This window comes from Chinchilla lanigera, unplaced genomic scaffold (assembly GCF_000276665.1).
Source record: "Chinchilla lanigera isolate Chin_1 unplaced genomic scaffold, ChiLan1.0 scaffold00172, whole genome shotgun sequence".
Taxonomy (NCBI): Eukaryota; Metazoa; Chordata; class Mammalia; order Rodentia; family Chinchillidae; genus Chinchilla; species Chinchilla lanigera.
In genome coordinates this window covers 727,056-744,903 of record NW_004955573.1, presented here as the reverse complement: position 1 = coordinate 744,903, position 17,848 = coordinate 727,056, and the positions used below count along the sequence as shown (strand labels likewise).

General features: G+C 45.6%; 1 protein-coding gene across 1 annotated transcript in view; it reads right to left on the bottom strand.

Moving 5' to 3' along the window:
• Window positions 1-261: 261 nt before the first annotated feature.
• Window positions 262-17,848, bottom strand: part of LOC102025955 (NXPE family member 3-like) — a gene marked incomplete in the record, with an annotated part of 21,051 nt that continues 3,464 nt past the window's right edge. The window contains 6 exon segments of the mRNA XM_005413736.2: window positions 262-1,191; window positions 3,925-4,137; window positions 4,226-4,299; window positions 8,831-9,555; window positions 14,653-14,766; window positions 17,569-17,848. Of these exon segments, the coding sequence (XP_005413793.1) occupies window positions 659-1,191; window positions 3,925-4,137; window positions 4,226-4,299; window positions 8,831-9,555; window positions 14,653-14,766; window positions 17,569-17,706 (1,797 nt within the window).

The window sequence follows — 17,848 nt, the reverse complement described above, 5'->3', positions numbered from 1 at the left end:
CAACTCTTGATAATCTCCTACCTCTTTTGTCTCTAACGCACTATTATTTGTCTATTTGTTTTCCTGAGAAACTATTTTGTAGATAATAATATGTAAAACGATAACCATTGATAATTTCCTACCATTTTGTCTGTAATATGCTAAGTCCCCCCTATTATTATGTTATCCTTGTTTTACTCTTTAAAATAAATAAATAAATAAATATTGGGATAGAAATATTAAATCTCCTGGAAGATAGAATAGGTAAAACTCTTGAAGGCATTGGTGTAAGCAAAGACTTTATTAACAAAATCCTGAATGCACAGGCACTATTACAAAGAAAAAAAAATAGAGTTAGGCAGGACCATCATGCAGGATCTTGGGGACCATGGTAAGAAGTTGGGGTTTCTATTAAGATGGGAGCCACTGGCTTTCAAGCAAGGTATAATACCATGGTCTCATTTGTTTTTCATCACTTTGGTTCTGAGTGGGAAAGGGATTGGTGTGAGGCAGGAAGAAAATCAGCGGGACTAGTGAGGAAGATTGTAGCCTTCCAGTGAGAGAAGTGGATGGCACCTGTCCTTATCCCAGAAAGTTTATTATGAGTATAATTCTCTTCACAATTCTGGCCCAGGCCTTAGGCCCATTGCCAACCCAGCCTCAGGACCCTCAGGAGCACTCAGGTGGGACAGATGAAGGAGAGGAGCAGGTCCACCTCATTGCGCACAATGAGCTTCACTGGGTGGATGTTGTCCGGCAGGGGCAGGCTGGAGGTCATTTCCCAGGCATCTACAAAGGCTACACGGACACCAGAAAAGGCAGCTCGAAGGAGCCGGTTCACCTGCAGGGTAAACCAGTCGCTGCCGTACACAGACTTGTAGCCAGTATTGGCCAATTTGATGACCACGAGAGTACTGGGTTCCCGGGCCAGCAGGGCCATCACAGCTGCCCGGATCCCTGCCAGGCGTCGCACAAAGATGGACGGAGGGAAGGTGGTGAAGTGGGCTCCCAAGCCCAGCACGACCACGGTGTGGCGCCCCCCGGCCAGGCCCGCCAGCTCCCTGACCACTGAGTGCAGGGAGGCCACTGGTGTGCGGAGAGAGCGCAGGGGCCAGCTGTGGGCCCGCCAGTGCAGCACTATGCCCCGAGTCGTGTCCACGGCCATCAGGGGCCCTGAGTGATGTATGGTATGTAGATCCACCGGCTTCAGGGCTGTGGGGAGCATGAGAGTGGGGATCAGGAGTTAATATCGGGCTATATTTCCTCATTTAAAAATATAAACGCTCTAGCATCTCTTTCTTAGCATAGGAGCACCCTGTTGCCAGCTGATCTTGCTCTCCATAATCTATGACATTGCCAGTGACCTCCTAGCTCCCCATTGGGAATGTTCTTGGTCCTCAGCCTCCCAGCCTCTAGCATTCTGTCTCATTGATTTTCCTATGGAAATGCTCTCTCTTCATAGTCATCACTCTTTGCAGCCTCCTGACTGAGTTCTCCAACTTGGATTCACTCATTGGCTTCCTTGAGTCACCCCCTGGATGAAGAGTTACTCCAAGCTAGAAACTCATCATCAAGTTTATGTCCTTATGCCATGGTGGCCAGGCTAGGACACTAGTGGCATCTGAGATCCAGCCTGTCCACTCACACACTAGATGAGGCCCCCCTCTTTGCACGGAGTTCCTGCATGCACACCCTTCCATGTTGTAAGGCCATGTTGGCCCCAAGGGGAATGTTTTTGATTCACAGCAAGGCTCCATATCATGCAGAAAGGCTCTGGTTTTGCCAGCCTTCTGTCCTGGGCTTCTGTCCATCTTTAGAAACATCTCTTGCTTGGGAAATGAATCGAGTCCATGAGCAGAATTGTTCCAAAGTGATTCTACCAGGTTACTTGGTTTTTTCACTGTTTGTTTTTGAGACAGGGCCTTGCTATGTAGTTCAGACTGGGCTTGAACTCACTATGTAGGTCAGGCTGATCTTGAACTCACAGCAATCCTCCTGCCTCAGCCTCCCAAGTGCTGCAATTACAGGCATGAGCCAGCACACCTGGCTCTACCATTTTACTTGGCACTGCCTCAGTATTGAAATAGCTGGGTCTCCTCTTTCAACTAGGAGGAGGAGCTGCAACCAAGATAACACTGCTGAGAGGCTGGAGGCTTCAGTCCTTGGAAAAGAAGGTAGACAACATCTCAGTGACCCCAAGGTGGGGCAGCTGGTTTCAGACGACTCCTGTAAACAAACAGAAGCCCGCCTCCAGACTGTTTTGCACTGGGAAACCCCCCCAAAAGGCTATTTTTACACTTGTAGGTAAGAAGGGACAAGCCAGCTGTGGTGGCACTCGGGAGGCTGAGGCAAGAGGTGTTCAAGGCCAGCCTGGGCTACAAAATGAGTTCAAGGCCAGTCTGAACTGTATATCGAGATGCTGTCTCAGAAAAGGGGAGAGGCAATAAATGTGGTGCTGGAGGCAAGAAGTTTCCCTTCTAGAAGAACACAGATTTACCCTGTGGGTCCCACATACTACTCTTTCTGTGGGATGATGACAGTTGGAGTTGGGTGCTCAGGTTCTTTCTCATCAACTCTCATGTTAGCTGTCTTCCCAATAAGACCTACCCTTTAATCCATGCTATGTCATAATTTGGGCTTTGCCCTAAACCCTGGTGTGTGAGAGCTATAAGCTGAGCTCAGTTTGTAGGACACTCTCACCACTTTATCTTTTGTCCCCAAAGGCATAAACATCAAAACTCTGAAGCTCAACGTCTCATTTTGACTTCAGTCTCATGTCTTCAAATACCTCGTCCACATGTTCCCTTAGAAGCCCCCTCCCGCCTCTTGCACTCAGTGTGAAGGAGTGTGAAGTAGATATACTGTCTTCTTGCACTCCTTTGCCCTTGCCCCAGTTCGAGTACCCAGCCCCAGTGACACCGTTTGGAATCTACTCGGTGGTTGTCTGGAGTCATTCATTCACCTCCATTCATTCTAGGCCCAATCAGTCAGCATCACCATGGGTTCCTCTAGCATCTTCCTTTACTGTGGACACAATTTCTTTACTAACTGAGCCTCACTTTACCACCGTCTTATAACTGGGCCTTAGTCGGTTCTTTCTTTCTTTTTTTCTTTTTTCTTTTTTTCTTTTTTCTTTTTTTCTTTCTTTCTTTCTTTCTTTCTTTCTTTCTTTCTCTCTTTCTCTCTTTCTCTCTTTCTCTCTTTCTCTCTTTCTCTCCTTCTCCCTCTCCCCCTCCCTCCCTCCCTGTCTCTCTCTTTCTTTCTCTCTCCAGTCTGCCCAACAATATAAAAATGGTGCCTTGAGCCACGCATGGTGGCACACACCTGTAATCCCAGCACTTGGGAGGCTGAATCAGGAGGATTGTTGCATGTTTGAGACCAGCTTGGGCTACAAAGTGAGCCAAGGCCAGCCTGAACTGCACAGTGAGATCCTGTCTCAAAAATACAAAAGAAAGAAAGAAAGAAAGAAAGAAAGAAAGAAAGAAAGAAAGAAATGCTGCCTTAAAATTCAACTCCTAAACCCTTTTTTTTTTTTTTTTTTTTTTGTATAGGGAATTGAACTCACAATCTTGCACTTGCCAGGCAGGCACCACTGAGCTATATCCCTGGCTCCAACCCTAAATCTTGATTCTCTAGATTTTCCCTTACCTTCCAACTCTAACCCTTCAGTTTCCCCCCAACAAATCCTCAGTTCCAGTCACAGTTGCATACGCAGCTGCTCTCTCATAATTACGAACCCCCAATCGTATCCTTTATGGCTGAGATCTGCATACTCTGAGCACCTTGTTTCCCAGCCCTTGCCCAGAATCATGTCACTGTCATGAGATCTAACCCACATTCTGCCCCACTGATACCATTTTCTCTCTTCTCCCTTCTTTCAGCCCTAGTTCTCCTCTTGTTCTCTTAGTTGTTCTAGCAGGGGAGTAGAATACTCCCAGTACTCACAGGGCGCGGTGTCACGCAGATACTCCCACCACTGCCGAAGTGTGGAGTCCCCCATCATGTGGACGATGTGGCCAGCCAGGCAGCTCAGGATGCTGTCAGCCGTGGGGAAGGAGCGGCTGGAGCAGGCCAGGGAGCGCCACACTTGTCCATAGTAGAAGCCAGAGGGCTTTGGGGCTGGGATCCCAGGGTAGCAGGGTTGTTCAGGAGACGAAACTGCAACAGAGCAATCACTGGATGCAGAAGAGGTTGTTTCAGTCATGCAGTGAATGCTGCACATTCTTCAAGCCCCAGGGCCACTTACCCAGCTTTCTGTTCCTTTTCTTGGATACTAGGACTGGGCCAATACTCTGAGGGAGGACCTTATCTGTCAGATTCCTAAAGAGAAACCAATCGGTGAAACTGGCGGTGTGTGAGCGGAAGAACTCTCAGACTAAGGCAAAACAGGGGTTCTTAGGAGAAAAGTTTTAAACTCAAAGTCTTCTTTCTAGCATCAGGAACCTTCAAGACAGGACTTGCGAGCAGGAGACGGGTTGGGAAGATACTGTTCAAGCATTTATTTCCTTGTCTCAGGGAATCATGAGTGCAGAAAGCAGGATTATTTAAAAACATCTCCAGGAAGCCACATGTGGTGTCGCACTCCTATAATCCCAGCACTCAGGAGGCTGAGGCAGGAGGATTGTTGTGAATTTGAAGCCAGCCTGGGCTACAGAGTGAGTTCGAGGCCAGCCTGAACTGCATAGCAAGGACGTAGGTTTTATGTAGGTAGGGTGAAGCCCACAGAACAAGATAATTCTCATTGAAAAGACAGTTCGTGACTCACAGTTCCTGTGAGGAAGGGGCTCTGTGTGCCCAACAAGGAAACAGAGGGAAGCACTGGGGAAAAAGCAGAGGAAAAAGTGTGGGCAGGGCTGAGGAGATAGCTCATCGGCACAGCGCCTTCCTGGCAAGCGCAAGGTCCTGAGTTCAATTCCTGCTACAAAAAAAAAAAAACATGGGCAAAGTCTTTGTTACAGTCTTCTCAGGGAAGAGACAGGGTTAGCAGCTGAGAACGTCTAAAACTGGCTAGTCGGAATAATTTTAGTGGGCTCTGGGCTATAAATCCTGAGGGGATTTAAGGCAGAGAGGTGCCGTGCAGGGCTGTAAGAACCTGATACAAGCGGGTGGTGGGTGGTACGGACTCAGAATTGAGTGGCGTGACAAAGGCATGCTCCAACGCAAGTTGTTTGCTGCTTCTAGGAGTTAGCTAGGAGTTAGCCTTGGGGGAGGCGGTTCCTCCCAGGTCTACAAGGCCCCATAATTTCAAAGCAGTATAAAATATAGAACAGAAAAACAGCCAGGCATGGTGGCGCACACCTGTAATCCCAGCACTCAGGAGAATCATTGGGAGTTTGAGGCCAGCCTGGGCTACAAAGTGAGTTCAAGGCCAGCTTGAACTACGTAGTGAGACCCTCAAAAACAGAGAACAGCAGCAACCCATACACACAATACAAAAAAGATGCCTGGAGCCTTTTGTGAGAAGCTTTAACTCTCAGTCCCACTAAGGCCCCTCCAGGTGGTGAGTTCCCTCCCTCTCCTCATTGCTTTTTTTTGCCTTTTTTTTTTTTTTTAAATAATTCTTCCTCTTTATTCAGAGCACACAGGTTCAGTCTTTTCTCCTCTTTTAAAATTACATTGGTTCCTCTGGTAGTTTCACTTAGCCTCCTGACTTTATCATGCTCATTTATCTCCCTAGTCCAGCCTTCTCTGCCTAATTCCAGATTTTTGTATCTAAATGTCTGCTCAGCATCTCTGCACAACAACTAATACACGTGATCACCTAGACCCCTGGTCACCACCCCCACCTCCCTACCTATAGTTCACCCCATTGTAGCCGATGGCCACTCCCACAGATGCAACCATCCCTAAGTTCTGCATCTCTCTGTCTCCCTCTCTCCCCCTGTCTCAGTGTCTGTCTCTCTTGTTCTCTTCCCTCCCTTCCTCCCTTCCTTCCTCTTCTTCTCTCTTCTTCCTTCTCTCTCTTTGGCACATTCTACATGTTGTCTCTCAGGTAATTCAGTGGTCTCTACCTTTAGAATATATCCAGAAATGGACCACTGTAAATGTACCTCTACTACTGCAACTTGAGTCTAAGGCACGTCATGTCTTGCCTAGTCTCTGGAGAACCTCCAACCTCTCAGTCTCCCTGCTTGCTCCTTAAACTGCCCCTATCACACCCATTCTTAATTTTTCCTCCATTTTTTGTCCCAGTACTGGAGATTGAACCCAGGGCCTTTGCAATAAGTTACGTTTTCAGTCCTTTAAAATTGTTTTCAAAATTTTGAGACACAGTCTCACAAGTCACCGATTTGCTCAGGTTGAGTTGGAACTTGCAATCCTCCTGCCTCAGCCTCTCAATGTTGGGATGCACCTTCACACCCAGAGTCAAAGTCTCTCTCCCTTTCTTTCTTTCCCATATATATATATGATCATACATACATAAGGTCATACATAAGATCATTCACACATAAGGTCATACATACATAAGGTCATGCATACATAAGGTCATACATAAGATCATGCATACATAAGGTCATACATACATAAGATCATACATGCATAAGATCATACATGCATAAGGTCATACATGCATAAGGCCATGCATACATAAGATCACATATACATAAGTTCATACATACATAAGACTGTACATACATAAGGTCATATATACGTAAGTTCATACGTACATAAGATCATACGTAAGTTCATACATACATAAGATCATACATATATACATATGATCTCCCAGGGCATTTGCACTAAGCTATATGCCCAGCACATTTAAATTTTTTTTTCAGATAGTGTCTCACTGTTGCCCATGTTGGACTTGAACTTTCAGTCCTTCTGCCTCAGCCTCTCAGAGTGCTGGGATTATAGATGTGTACCAGCACACCTGGCTCCTCCTTTATATTTTTAAGTTTTCTACGTCACACATCTCTTAATATTCCATATAATTTACTCAATGTTATGCTTATTGTTTATCAGCACTTCCTCTTTTCATATGGAAGCTTAGCAGGCCCACAGCGAGGTGCCCCTCCACTCAGAGGCCGCCCCAACCACACAGGCTTGGACAGTGGACAGGTGACCGTACTTCGAGGTGACCAGTGTGGACAGAGGGCTAAGGAAGACTCCTGATGGTCAAGGTGGGTTCCTTGGCAGGGCCATCGGCACTGGTTCCCCTTGCCACTCATTTTGCCGCAGAAGTCTTCAGAATTGGATTACGGTTGTAAAGAAAACAGTTGCCTTTGAGATCACAAACTCACGTGCAGCGCACATTCACCACATGGTGCGGTTATCTGTTTACTGCCTATCAGCTGCTGCGGAACTGGGAACTGGAACCGGGCCACCTCCCTGCCTTCTCCCAGCCTCCGGGCCTCCAGCACCGCGGTCAGTGCCCGGAACAGCGCAGGGAGGGGCTCAAAGGCAAAGCTAAGAGCTAAATGCTACCAAAGCCCGCTGCTCGCCACTCTGTTCTGTTGACCATGTTTTTAAAAGCCGCGGGCCGCCACGAAAGCTTGAGGAAGGCAGGGAGGCTACTGCGTACAGCTAGCACTTAGCGCGGGACCCGGGGTCTCAGCCACTTCCTCATCACTGAGACACGATGCCCAACACCCACAACTTAAAGGAGAGGCTTACTTGAGCTCACGGTTTCAGGCCTGGGTCAGGGCAGAAAAGGGATGTCAGAGGGACATAGCAGAGGAAAAGGTGCTCATCCCATGGCAGCCAGGAAGCAGAGAGAGGGAGAGACGGGAGGATCTAGGATGAGCACACTCCTTTCCAGCTCCCAGCGAACCACCCCACCCAGGTCCCTATCAGCTGCTGCACTCACCGGATGAATCCATTGATGAGTGCACCACTCCCATGATCCAATCACCATACACACACACACACACACACACACACACACACACGACTTCTGGGTCCATTTCAGATCAAACCATAACACCTGACATCGGTGCTCAGAAAGCGTTTAATAGAGATGAAGAGATTATTGATGAGCATCGTCAGAATAATCACAGAAGCCAGGTGTGGTGGTGCACACCTGTAATCCCAGCACTCGGAAGGCTGAGGCAGGAGGATTTTCAGAAGTTCAAGGGCAGCCTGAACTGCTTAGTGAAACCGTGTCTCAGAAAAGACCCCCCTGCCAAAAAAAAAAAAATCACAGAGACCAGGAGTCAGGGGTTGGGTTGGGTGTCTCTGATGATACCAGGTTTCTTTCTTTCTATTTCCAAGGAAGTGAGTCTTCTTTATTTAAGAATCTGAGAGTAAAGATTGACAAGTTAATTAACTCACCCTTTTTCTTGCCTAAAAGCTTCTCCCACTCCAATCACTGTCACAATATAAAAGGATGTCTATGCATCTGTAGAGTTATACCACACAAGTGTCAGGATTTCTGATTTTAGGACACAAGGGGAAAGTGTGGAGTAGTATTTCCCTGGGGCCTGAGCGATGTTGCTCAGTGCACCATGGTTTGAATGATAATCTTTGCTGGGTTCTGAGAGCGCCCAGCCCATCCTATGTAACAGAGGTAACTCTATGGTTTATAAAAGGCCTTTTGTGTGTCTTTGTGGCACATGAGCCCCTCTAATCTGTAAGACTCCACCTGCTGGAATTTAAATGAAAAGCTACTGGGCATGGTGGAGCATGTCTGTAATTCCAGCACTCTGGGAGGCTGAGGCAGGAGGATTGCAAGTTCCAGCCCAGCCCAGGCAACCTAGCAACTTAGCAAGACCCTATCTCAAAATAAGACTTTTTTGTTTGAAGCGTTGGGGTCATAGTTCAGTGTGAAGGTCTTGGATTCAATCCCTAGCACTGCAATGAAAAATTAAATAAATAACCAAGACACTTCTGTAGATTGTGGGTTTCTTACCATGCCAACAGGGCATCTTCATGTGGTGTGGTCACATTCCAGTAACGTCCAGCTGAATGTCCTACCAGTGAGTCACAAGGCAGGGTTAAGGGCTGGGCACAGAACCAGAGCTCACCAGAATCTTCATCCTTGTAGTAACAGATAGCTTCTTCCTCCCCAAACAACAAGGGGTTCACATTGCAAGTCATATTTTCTTCATATCCCGTGGGTCCCCGGAAGTAGCCTGTGAAATCGACTGTGGCCCCTTCTTCTCTCCAGATTCTCCGCAGAACCCCAACTGCCTCGCTGGAGTGGATCAGCCGCACTTGCACCTGGGCCCTGCCAGCCCAAAGCAGGGGGAAGGACAAGAGGTAGGTGCCATTCTCCAGGTCCTGGACATCCCCAGGGACCCCTGCACTCAGATAAGGACCCAGCAGCTGTGCTCGAAACAGATCTCCACCGTGGGTCTTGGGTCTGCCCCCATGGTCCCGGGCCACAAGGATGGCCTCCAGGTAGCTTCCCAGGGTGTAGCTGGCCCGGGCAGGACTCCTCAGGTGGTAGGTGGAGGTCTGGGGGCTGGTGGAGGCCAAAATGTCCCCTCTGTGTCCTGGAGTCAGAGGCCAGTACAGAAGATGAGTCAGATTGGCAAGTGCCCTGGAGAGAAAGATGGGGGATTTGTGCGCAGGACGGGGTCCTGGGGGCCGAGGGATGGTGCTGTCAGGCCAAGAAACCGTGTAGTACAACACCTGTATGTAGAGAAAGAGGAACTTGTCTGTGGTGTGTGTCACTTCATTTTCCTTCTGGGACAGAGATTTCAGTACACCAAGCTTAGCTGTCCTTTGCCCGGGGGTCATGTCTGCCTTATGCTGCCTCTGGCCCAGTCTGGAGTCTCAGCAGATGCGTACGTGTCTGCAGACCCGTCCCATTTTATCCCACAGAACGAACTTCTGCCCTCACTGGCTTTTGCCTCACCACCTGCACACATCCCCGCTACCGCCAGAGGGCAGCCTAGGAGCGACTCCAATCCCCCAGCCGCTGCCTTGCCCAGACATTTATGATACTCTCCCTGGACGCTAAAACCAGAGGAAATCCCTTTCCCCTCCCTATTTTCCCACCACCTCATCCTAGATTTAGAAGGAGGGGTTTGGGTACACACAGAAAGAGCCAGGGGCCCTCCGGGAGCAGTCAGTGGAATTAAGCACCTGGGGGTCCCAGGTTTGCCCGCACATAGGAGAGTTGCAAGAGAAGACGGACGACCCTGAAGGGAAGAAAAGCTACATAAAAGCACAGATACAAGGGAGAGTCTGGAATGGAGCGGGCTCTGACTCCCGCTCTCCCCAGCGCCCAGCAAATCTCCAAGCTTCAGGTAAGCAAAAGCTTAAGTCAGCCTCGCCTCCTGGGAAGCGTATTCACATGGCTCCAACTCACGAAACAAACGCTCAGCAGTTTGTCCCCGGGAAGAAAGTTCAGTTTTAGGGTGTGTCGTATTTATCTCCCTGTGTAACTTTCTCCCTGACTGCACCCACATATCAAGGATCTTGACCCTTCCCTTAATCAAGCTTTTCCTTGTAGCACGGACATTACATAACATAGTCCTGACGGTTTGATACTTCCGGGTATCATCTGGACCAAGGCACGGGGAATACGCCGGTGTTTCTCCGCATGAGTCCCAGATAAAATCAAGAAGAGCAGGCAGAAAGACTTGATAAGCATAGAGAGAGGAAGATCTGGTGCAAAGGAGGAGAGTTAGGAGGTACTTCCTTCACTCTGGCCGTTCACATCCATCTCAGATGCACTTAGTTAAGACCCTGGAGGCTGGAATTCTCTGTGTCACCCTCCTACAAGTTACTGATATAGTTTGTGACTGAAATATTTTAAGGATTTATAGATTTCTCTCTACCTTGAAACCAATCAGAAATGCTCAATCTCTTCCTCAATAAAGAATGAGTACTTTGTGAGGGCTGGTGCTAAAAGAAAAGGACAACCTCTGCCCCTTAGCTGGCCAAAGTCACTGAGAAATGTAGTAAGTGTAAGGTAGGTAAGGAGCCACGGCCCGAGTTGGAAGTGAAGAGTTTGTAGAGGGGAAAGTGATTGAAGATGCCTGAGTTCAGTCATGAAGGCAAAGTACAAATTAAAAAAGGTTATGGGAGCTGGGCGTGGTGGCACATGCCTGGAATCCCAGCATTTGGGAGGCTGAGGCAGGAGGATCACCGTGAATTCGAGGACACCCTGGACTATAGAGTGAGTTCAAAGCTGGCCTGAACTACATAGTGAGACTCTATCTTAAAAAAGAAATGGTTGTGGAATCTTGGAAGGAGGAGGGAGAGAGGAGAAGAGGGAGAGAAGGAGAAGGAGGAAGAGAAAGTGAAGAGGAGGATAGATGGACAGAGAGGAAGCAGGGTAGTCTTTCCTATAATACTCTTAGAAGAAACCTTAAGCCAAAAGCTTCACAGCTTTGCATTAGGCAGTGATATTGGATATGATGCCAAAAACACAGGCAACAAAAGAAAAAAAAGACAAGTCTTCATAAAAGTTAAATTTTGTGCACAGAATACATTATCACAAAGTAAATAGTCAAAGGCAATCTACAGATTAGGAGACAGAATTTGCAAATCATGTATTTGATACGGTATTGATAGCCACAGTATACAGAGAACAAACAACAAAAACCCTGATTCAAAAATGGGCAAAAGGCTTGAACAGACATTTCTACAAGAGATATACTAGTAGCCAAGAACCACATGAAATGATACTCAACACCAATCATTAGAAACATGCAAATCAGCAAGGCATGGGAGTGTACACCTATAATCCCAGCACCAGGAGGCTGAGGCAGGAAAGCACTGTGAGTTTGAGGCAGTCTGGGCTATATAGTGAGTTCAAGGTCAGCTTGAACTACATAGTGAGACCTTGTCTCAAAAAGCAAAACAAAACAAAAAGAAAAATGTAAATCAAAACCACAAGATACTACCTTACAGTCTTTAAGAAGGATGGTATTATTTATAATTACCAGAAAATAAAAAATACTGACAAGGATTTGCAGAAATTGGAACAACTGCACACCATTGATAGGAATATAAAGTAGTACATCCACAGTGGAAAATATTTTAAAAGTTAAAAATAAAATTACCATATGATGAAGTAATTCTACTTGGGTATAGACCCCCCCAAAGTGGAAAGCAGGGTCTCAAAAAGATACGGGTACATCCATGTCCATAGCGTTATTCACAATAGCTAAACTGTAAAAGCAAGCCAAGTATCCAGCAACAAGTCAATGGATAAGCAAAATGTGGTATATCCATAGAATGGACTCTTACTCCGCCCAAAAATGGAAGAAAATTTGGACACATGCTACAACATGGGTCTGACACTAAGTGAAATAAGCCAGCCCTCCCAGAAGAAATGCTGAATGACCTCACTTACACGAGATCAGTAGAGTATTCAAAATCAGAGATGTAAAGTAGAATGTTGGTTGCCAGGGCCTGGGCGGAGGAGGGGATGGGGAATTGCTGTTAACAGGTACAGTTTCAGTTTTGTAAGATGAAAAGAGTTAAGGAGACAGAAGGTGGGGATGACTTCGCAGAGTTATAAACGGATTTAATGTCAGTGAAATGTACACATTAAATGGTTTAGATGCTACATTTTATGTTACTTATATTTCACTACAATAAGTATAAATAAAGGGGGGAAAAGAAATAAATAAGAAAAAGATTCTTTCTGTTGTTGTTGTTTGGTTTGTTTTTTTTTTTTTTTTGTTGTTGTTGTTGTTGTTTGGTACCAGGAATCAAACTCAGGACCTTGCGCTTGCCAGGTGCTTGCCAGGCAGGCTCTGCCACTGAGCTATACCCCCAGGCCAGAAAGAAAAGTCTCTAAGTCTCACCAGAACAAGTCACAGCAATGGCTTTAGCTTATCTAAACTTTGGAAAGTTTGAACTAATACCCAGAAAAGATGCTATTAATGCAACTCAGGTTGAGGCCAGTTGTTATTTAACATGGTGATTTGTCCTTTGTCAACACATAGGCTTCTATCTTTGACTTTGCCTTTTTGTCCTATTTATTTCCAGTAGAGCTCCTTTCTGAAAAATTACAACTTTTCTTCAGCAGAATCAAGGAGAAAAGAAAATTTCTACATATATGCCTGGGTGGGGACACCAGGTATCCTTAGAGACAAGGTATAGGTGGCGGAGGCTTTCTCCCTTTTAAACTGGAAGGGAACAACCTGGAGAGAGAGAGAGAGAGCACAGACAGCTTGGATTTCCATCTTCTCTAACAAAATCCTTTGGGCTTCTGCTTTGGTCTCCCTTACCTACTGCCCCTACCTGATATGATCTGCTCAACCTGTTCACTTGCGTCTTCCTTCCTTCCTTCCTTCCTTCCTTCCTTCCTCCTTCCTTCCTTCCTTCCTTCTTTCCTTCCTTCCTTCCTTGTACTGGGGATTGAACTCAGAGCCTTTCCACTAAGTGACAGCCCAACCCTTTTTTATTTTTTATTTTGAGACAAGGTCTGCTATATTGCTAAGTTGCCCAGGCTGGGTTCAAACCTGTGATTCTCCTGCCTCAGCCTCTAGAGTGCTGGGGTTACAGACATGTGCCACCACACCTGGTTTGCTCATTCTTTCTTTTTTTATTTTTATTAGTAAATGTTTGCAGTATGTAATGACTACATTCATTGTGGAGAATTGGTACATGTACACAACACATCTCAGTTGTTTTTCCCTCTTCCTCTCCTCCATTTTATTTATTTATTTATTTATTTATTTGTCTTTTTTTGAGACAGGGTCTCACTATGCAGTTCAGGCTGGCCTTAAACTCACTTTGTAGCCCAGGCTGGTGTCAAACTTGCAACAATCCTCCTGCCTTAGCCTCCCAAGTGCTGGGATTATAGGCTCTGTAATCCACTATGGCCGGCTCTGTCTCCATTTTATTTAAAACAATTTTTTTTGCCAGCATCAGATTCATTGGAACAACTTATTTATTTTATAAGTTTTTATAGAGTTAGTTACTATAAACACAGATTAAGACCCACATGAACAGGCCAAAAAACATATAAAACACGTGAGACAGTTATACTAAATCAAGGTACATGTTTAGATACATTGGCTATTGTTATGGCTTGTATCTAGATGTCCTCCCCCACCACGCCCTGCTAAAGCCTCAGTGCTTGTAGGTGGGGTTTTCTGGAGATGGCTGGGTCTCAAGTGTAAGGGGGTCTGCTGCTAGATGAGTCCACTGACTGGTTTAGTATAGTTCTGGGTGTGGATAATGGGAAGGCCCACCCTGGGTGTGGGTGGCACCATCAAATAGGCTTGTAACCTAGATGGGATAAAAGGGAAAGGGAGGCTTGCTGCTGCTGCTTTGCTACTTTTCTGCTTTGCTGCCTTTTGCCTGCCATGCCATGAACTGTTTCTCCTCTGCCATGCTGCGCTGCCTGGGAACCAGCTGACGATGGAGTGAAACCTCTACAAACTGTGGGCTGAAATAAACCTCTCCTCCTTTAACTTGAGGGTGTTGGGTATTGCATCTCAGTGATGAGAAAAGTAACAAAGACAGCCATGCTGGGTTATGGTAACTTTTTCTCTCTCTTTTTCTATCATTTCTCCTTTATTTTGCACTTTTTAAATATTAGGTTTCTCATATAAGAGAAACCATGTGATATTTAAACTGTGTGTCTTATTTACTTCACTTAACATTACGGTCCCAAGGTTCTTTTTGTTCATTCTCTAAGGGTTTATGCCATCATAACACTTCTGCTTCTGGATTATAAGCAGGAAAAGAAAGAATTTCCCAGATGAAAGTAACTAGCTCCCTCGGTAGATAGAGATAAGTAGGAAGAAGAATACTCACCCAAATTGCAGTGAATAACCCCAAAACCACAATCTTGTGCCACTTGACCTGTGTGACGGATGAGTTTTTGGAAGCCTGGAGTTGTTTATTAGACATCTGGAGTGTGGTCAGATCCTAGGGAGAGAATTTTTTAAAGCCAAGGATCAACAATAAATCATCAACATAGCATTTATGTATCAATAATGGTGGTGTCTGAATCTCCGGTGGCGTGATTAAAATAATTCAGAGCGATACTCAGCAGGATGATCCAGACTTTGACTGGATAAAGAACATCCAGCCCCTGCCACACCCTGTTAGAGATCCTGATAGTTGATCCTGCAAGCTTCTGGCCACCTAAGGATTCCTGTGTCTTGAACTGCGGCCTTTGACATCGTCATCCTCCCCAAAAGTGGCAGCTTTGCTTCCCATAGGACATGGTGTTGGTTTCAAACTGTGTTCTTCCACTGCATGGCAAGCAGCAAGGGCTTGAGCAAAGGAAGGGTGTGGAAGAAATGGCAGAGTCATTGTGTCCTCTTGGACACTAGGTTCTCTTCCCAGCTCTATCTCTTTAAGGACTGTGAGGTGTAGGAAGGCTTCTAGAACCCTCTGTGGCTCCCCAGCCCCTCAAGAGTTTGCTTCTACATCTCTCCTTCTAGTACCTCTTCCAGGCTCCCTGCTTCCTTCCCTTCTTGGTCATCTTCTTCTCTTCCAATCCCTCCGCATTTGTGTGACCCGTCATATTATTAATGAGAGCTCATCTCCTAACTTGTTGCTTCTTTGTGGATTACTACCCACTGAATGTGTTTTATACATATGATGCTGATGCCCTGTGAATATGCAAGGGAGGGTGATCAACCTAACAATGCAGTGGAGCGGAGTTAGACCACTCACCTGTGGATGCCACCACAGATTGCCCCACAGATGATAAAAATCTAGTCCTGAAAGGGCCATATCAGCCACTAGGCATCAGGGGTGTGTCAAATGCCACTGATTTGAAAGTCAGTTATGAAGGAAATGTTCTAGATCTGAAATTGAAAATGGCTCTAGAAAGTTTGAACTAGAAAAACACTTTTGAATAGGGAGAGGATAAATCAGCACCCAGAGGCCAAATAATTATGACCATTTCATGGATCCAAGAAGCAGAATATGGGCTAGGGATTGTGAGATGAACTTGTAGTCTCAGGTACTAAGGAGACTGAGGCAGGAGGGTTGCTTGAGTACAGGAGTTTGATGCTAACCTGAGCAAAAGAAAGAAAGGAAGGAAGGAAGGAAGGAAGGAAGGAAGGAAGGAAGGGAGAAAGACAAAGAAAGAACAATCCATTAGCATGGGGTTGTAGCTCAGTTATACAATACATGTTAGCATGAGGGGAAAAAGGCCCCAGAATGTTTCCTTAGGTCAGAAGATGGGGTGCAGAAAAGGTTGTAATTACCTTTACCAGGATTTTACCAAAAAGTTTCATTTTAGGGGGTTTTGTATTTTTCCCTGGTTCTTTAATCTGCGTGTTGTTGTTTGGGTTTTTTTTTGGGGGGGTGGTCTTTTTGAGACAGGGTCTCACTATGCAGTTCAGGCTGGCCTTGAGCTCACTTTGTAGCCCAGGCTGGTCTCGAACTTGCAATGATCCTCCTGCCTCAGCCTCCCGAGTGCTGGGATTACAGGCGTGCACCACCACACCCAGCAATCTGCTTGGTTTTTTTCCACAGTAAGGAACCATCAACATTGCAATCACAGCTACTGGGACGAAACCACAGAAGAAGAAAAACAAAATAAATGCAAATAAAGTAAAATGAATGATATAATACAGAAAAGAGCAAAAATAATAAAGCAAACCAAACACCAAATAATGAGAATTGAGCAAGCAAAATGTTGGTGTTTTATAAATACTAATCAAATGGTGAAACTTTAGATGAGGTTAGTCAAACATAACCAATACTAAGTATTAAAAAGAGGTACATCATGCCGTATCTTATAGATCTGAAACATAATAAGATGATGTTATGCATAACGATTTGAAAATGTAGGCGCAATGAACAAATGCTTCTAAAATGTCTTATCTAAGTGAATACAAGGAGAAAGAAAAATCCAAATAGTCCTAATTTTTAAAAAATAAATGAGATTCATAATTCAAATTATGCCAAACACTAGGCACAAATGGCGCCCCTCAGTGGCCCTTCCATGTTCTGGACTCAGAACTGAACCAAGGTACCAACCGACAAACACCAAAATGCACGGATCGCCAATTGAGATTTTAGAATGAGCCTTTATTAGCTGGCCAACGACTGACCGAGAGCCTTCACGCAGGGTAGGATCAGATCAGCAGCAAACCAGGTGTGAGAGCAGCTTTTAAGCCAAAAAAACCACATCCTGCTTGGCAAGCGAAGTCTTTGTGAAGCAGTCTTCCCAGAAACTATAGAAACTTTAGGAAACTTGCAAGAAAGGAACAATACGTTCAGGGAGTTTCAGGGATTGGCCAGAATGCAGAATGACACAGGTGGAAAGGACAAGAGGGGGGGTAATCAGTAATTTTTCGTGTTCTTTGTGAGGCCATGCATGTCCCTTGTGAGGCCTTTACATTCCCCACTGATTTTAGGAAGGAATCAAATCCTTGATTCCCTTGTGTCATGTGACCGGGCCAGGCTCCGGTCATGAGTCCAAGCATGTTAATAAAATCAGTACATTGTAGAATCCGTGACAGGTTATGGCACCATGTTTCAGGATGGCATCTACAATGGTAGTTGAAGACCTGTCAATATACAAGCATACCCTTGTCCCATGTTATTAATTGAACTGGAACACCTTGTTATTATTATTATTTATCATTTATCTAACAGCTTGTAGTTATATTTTTCTGTTGGTTGCTCAAGACCAAGTTAAAGTGAGACCTCTAAATTAATATTAATTTTTCCTATTAAGGTCAGTTAAGTCTCCTCAGGATTTACCTTGGAACCATGTGCAGTGCCTCTTAGTACTTCTGTCAGTGCCAGCCATCTGGATGAGTCACAGCCATTGCTTGACCAAGTTGCCTTCTTTGAACGCTTGGGAGACTGTTTTCTCCTGGTGACACTCCTTAGGCACATTACACTGTATAATCATTTTCCTCTGGGGTCCCATAATCTCCTTGATCAGAAACTCAGGGACTCAACGAGTTGCGTGATGTGGCAGCAGAGGTTCTCTTATGGCCTGAGTCCTATTTGACCTGGGAGGGCTTTGGCCAAAATA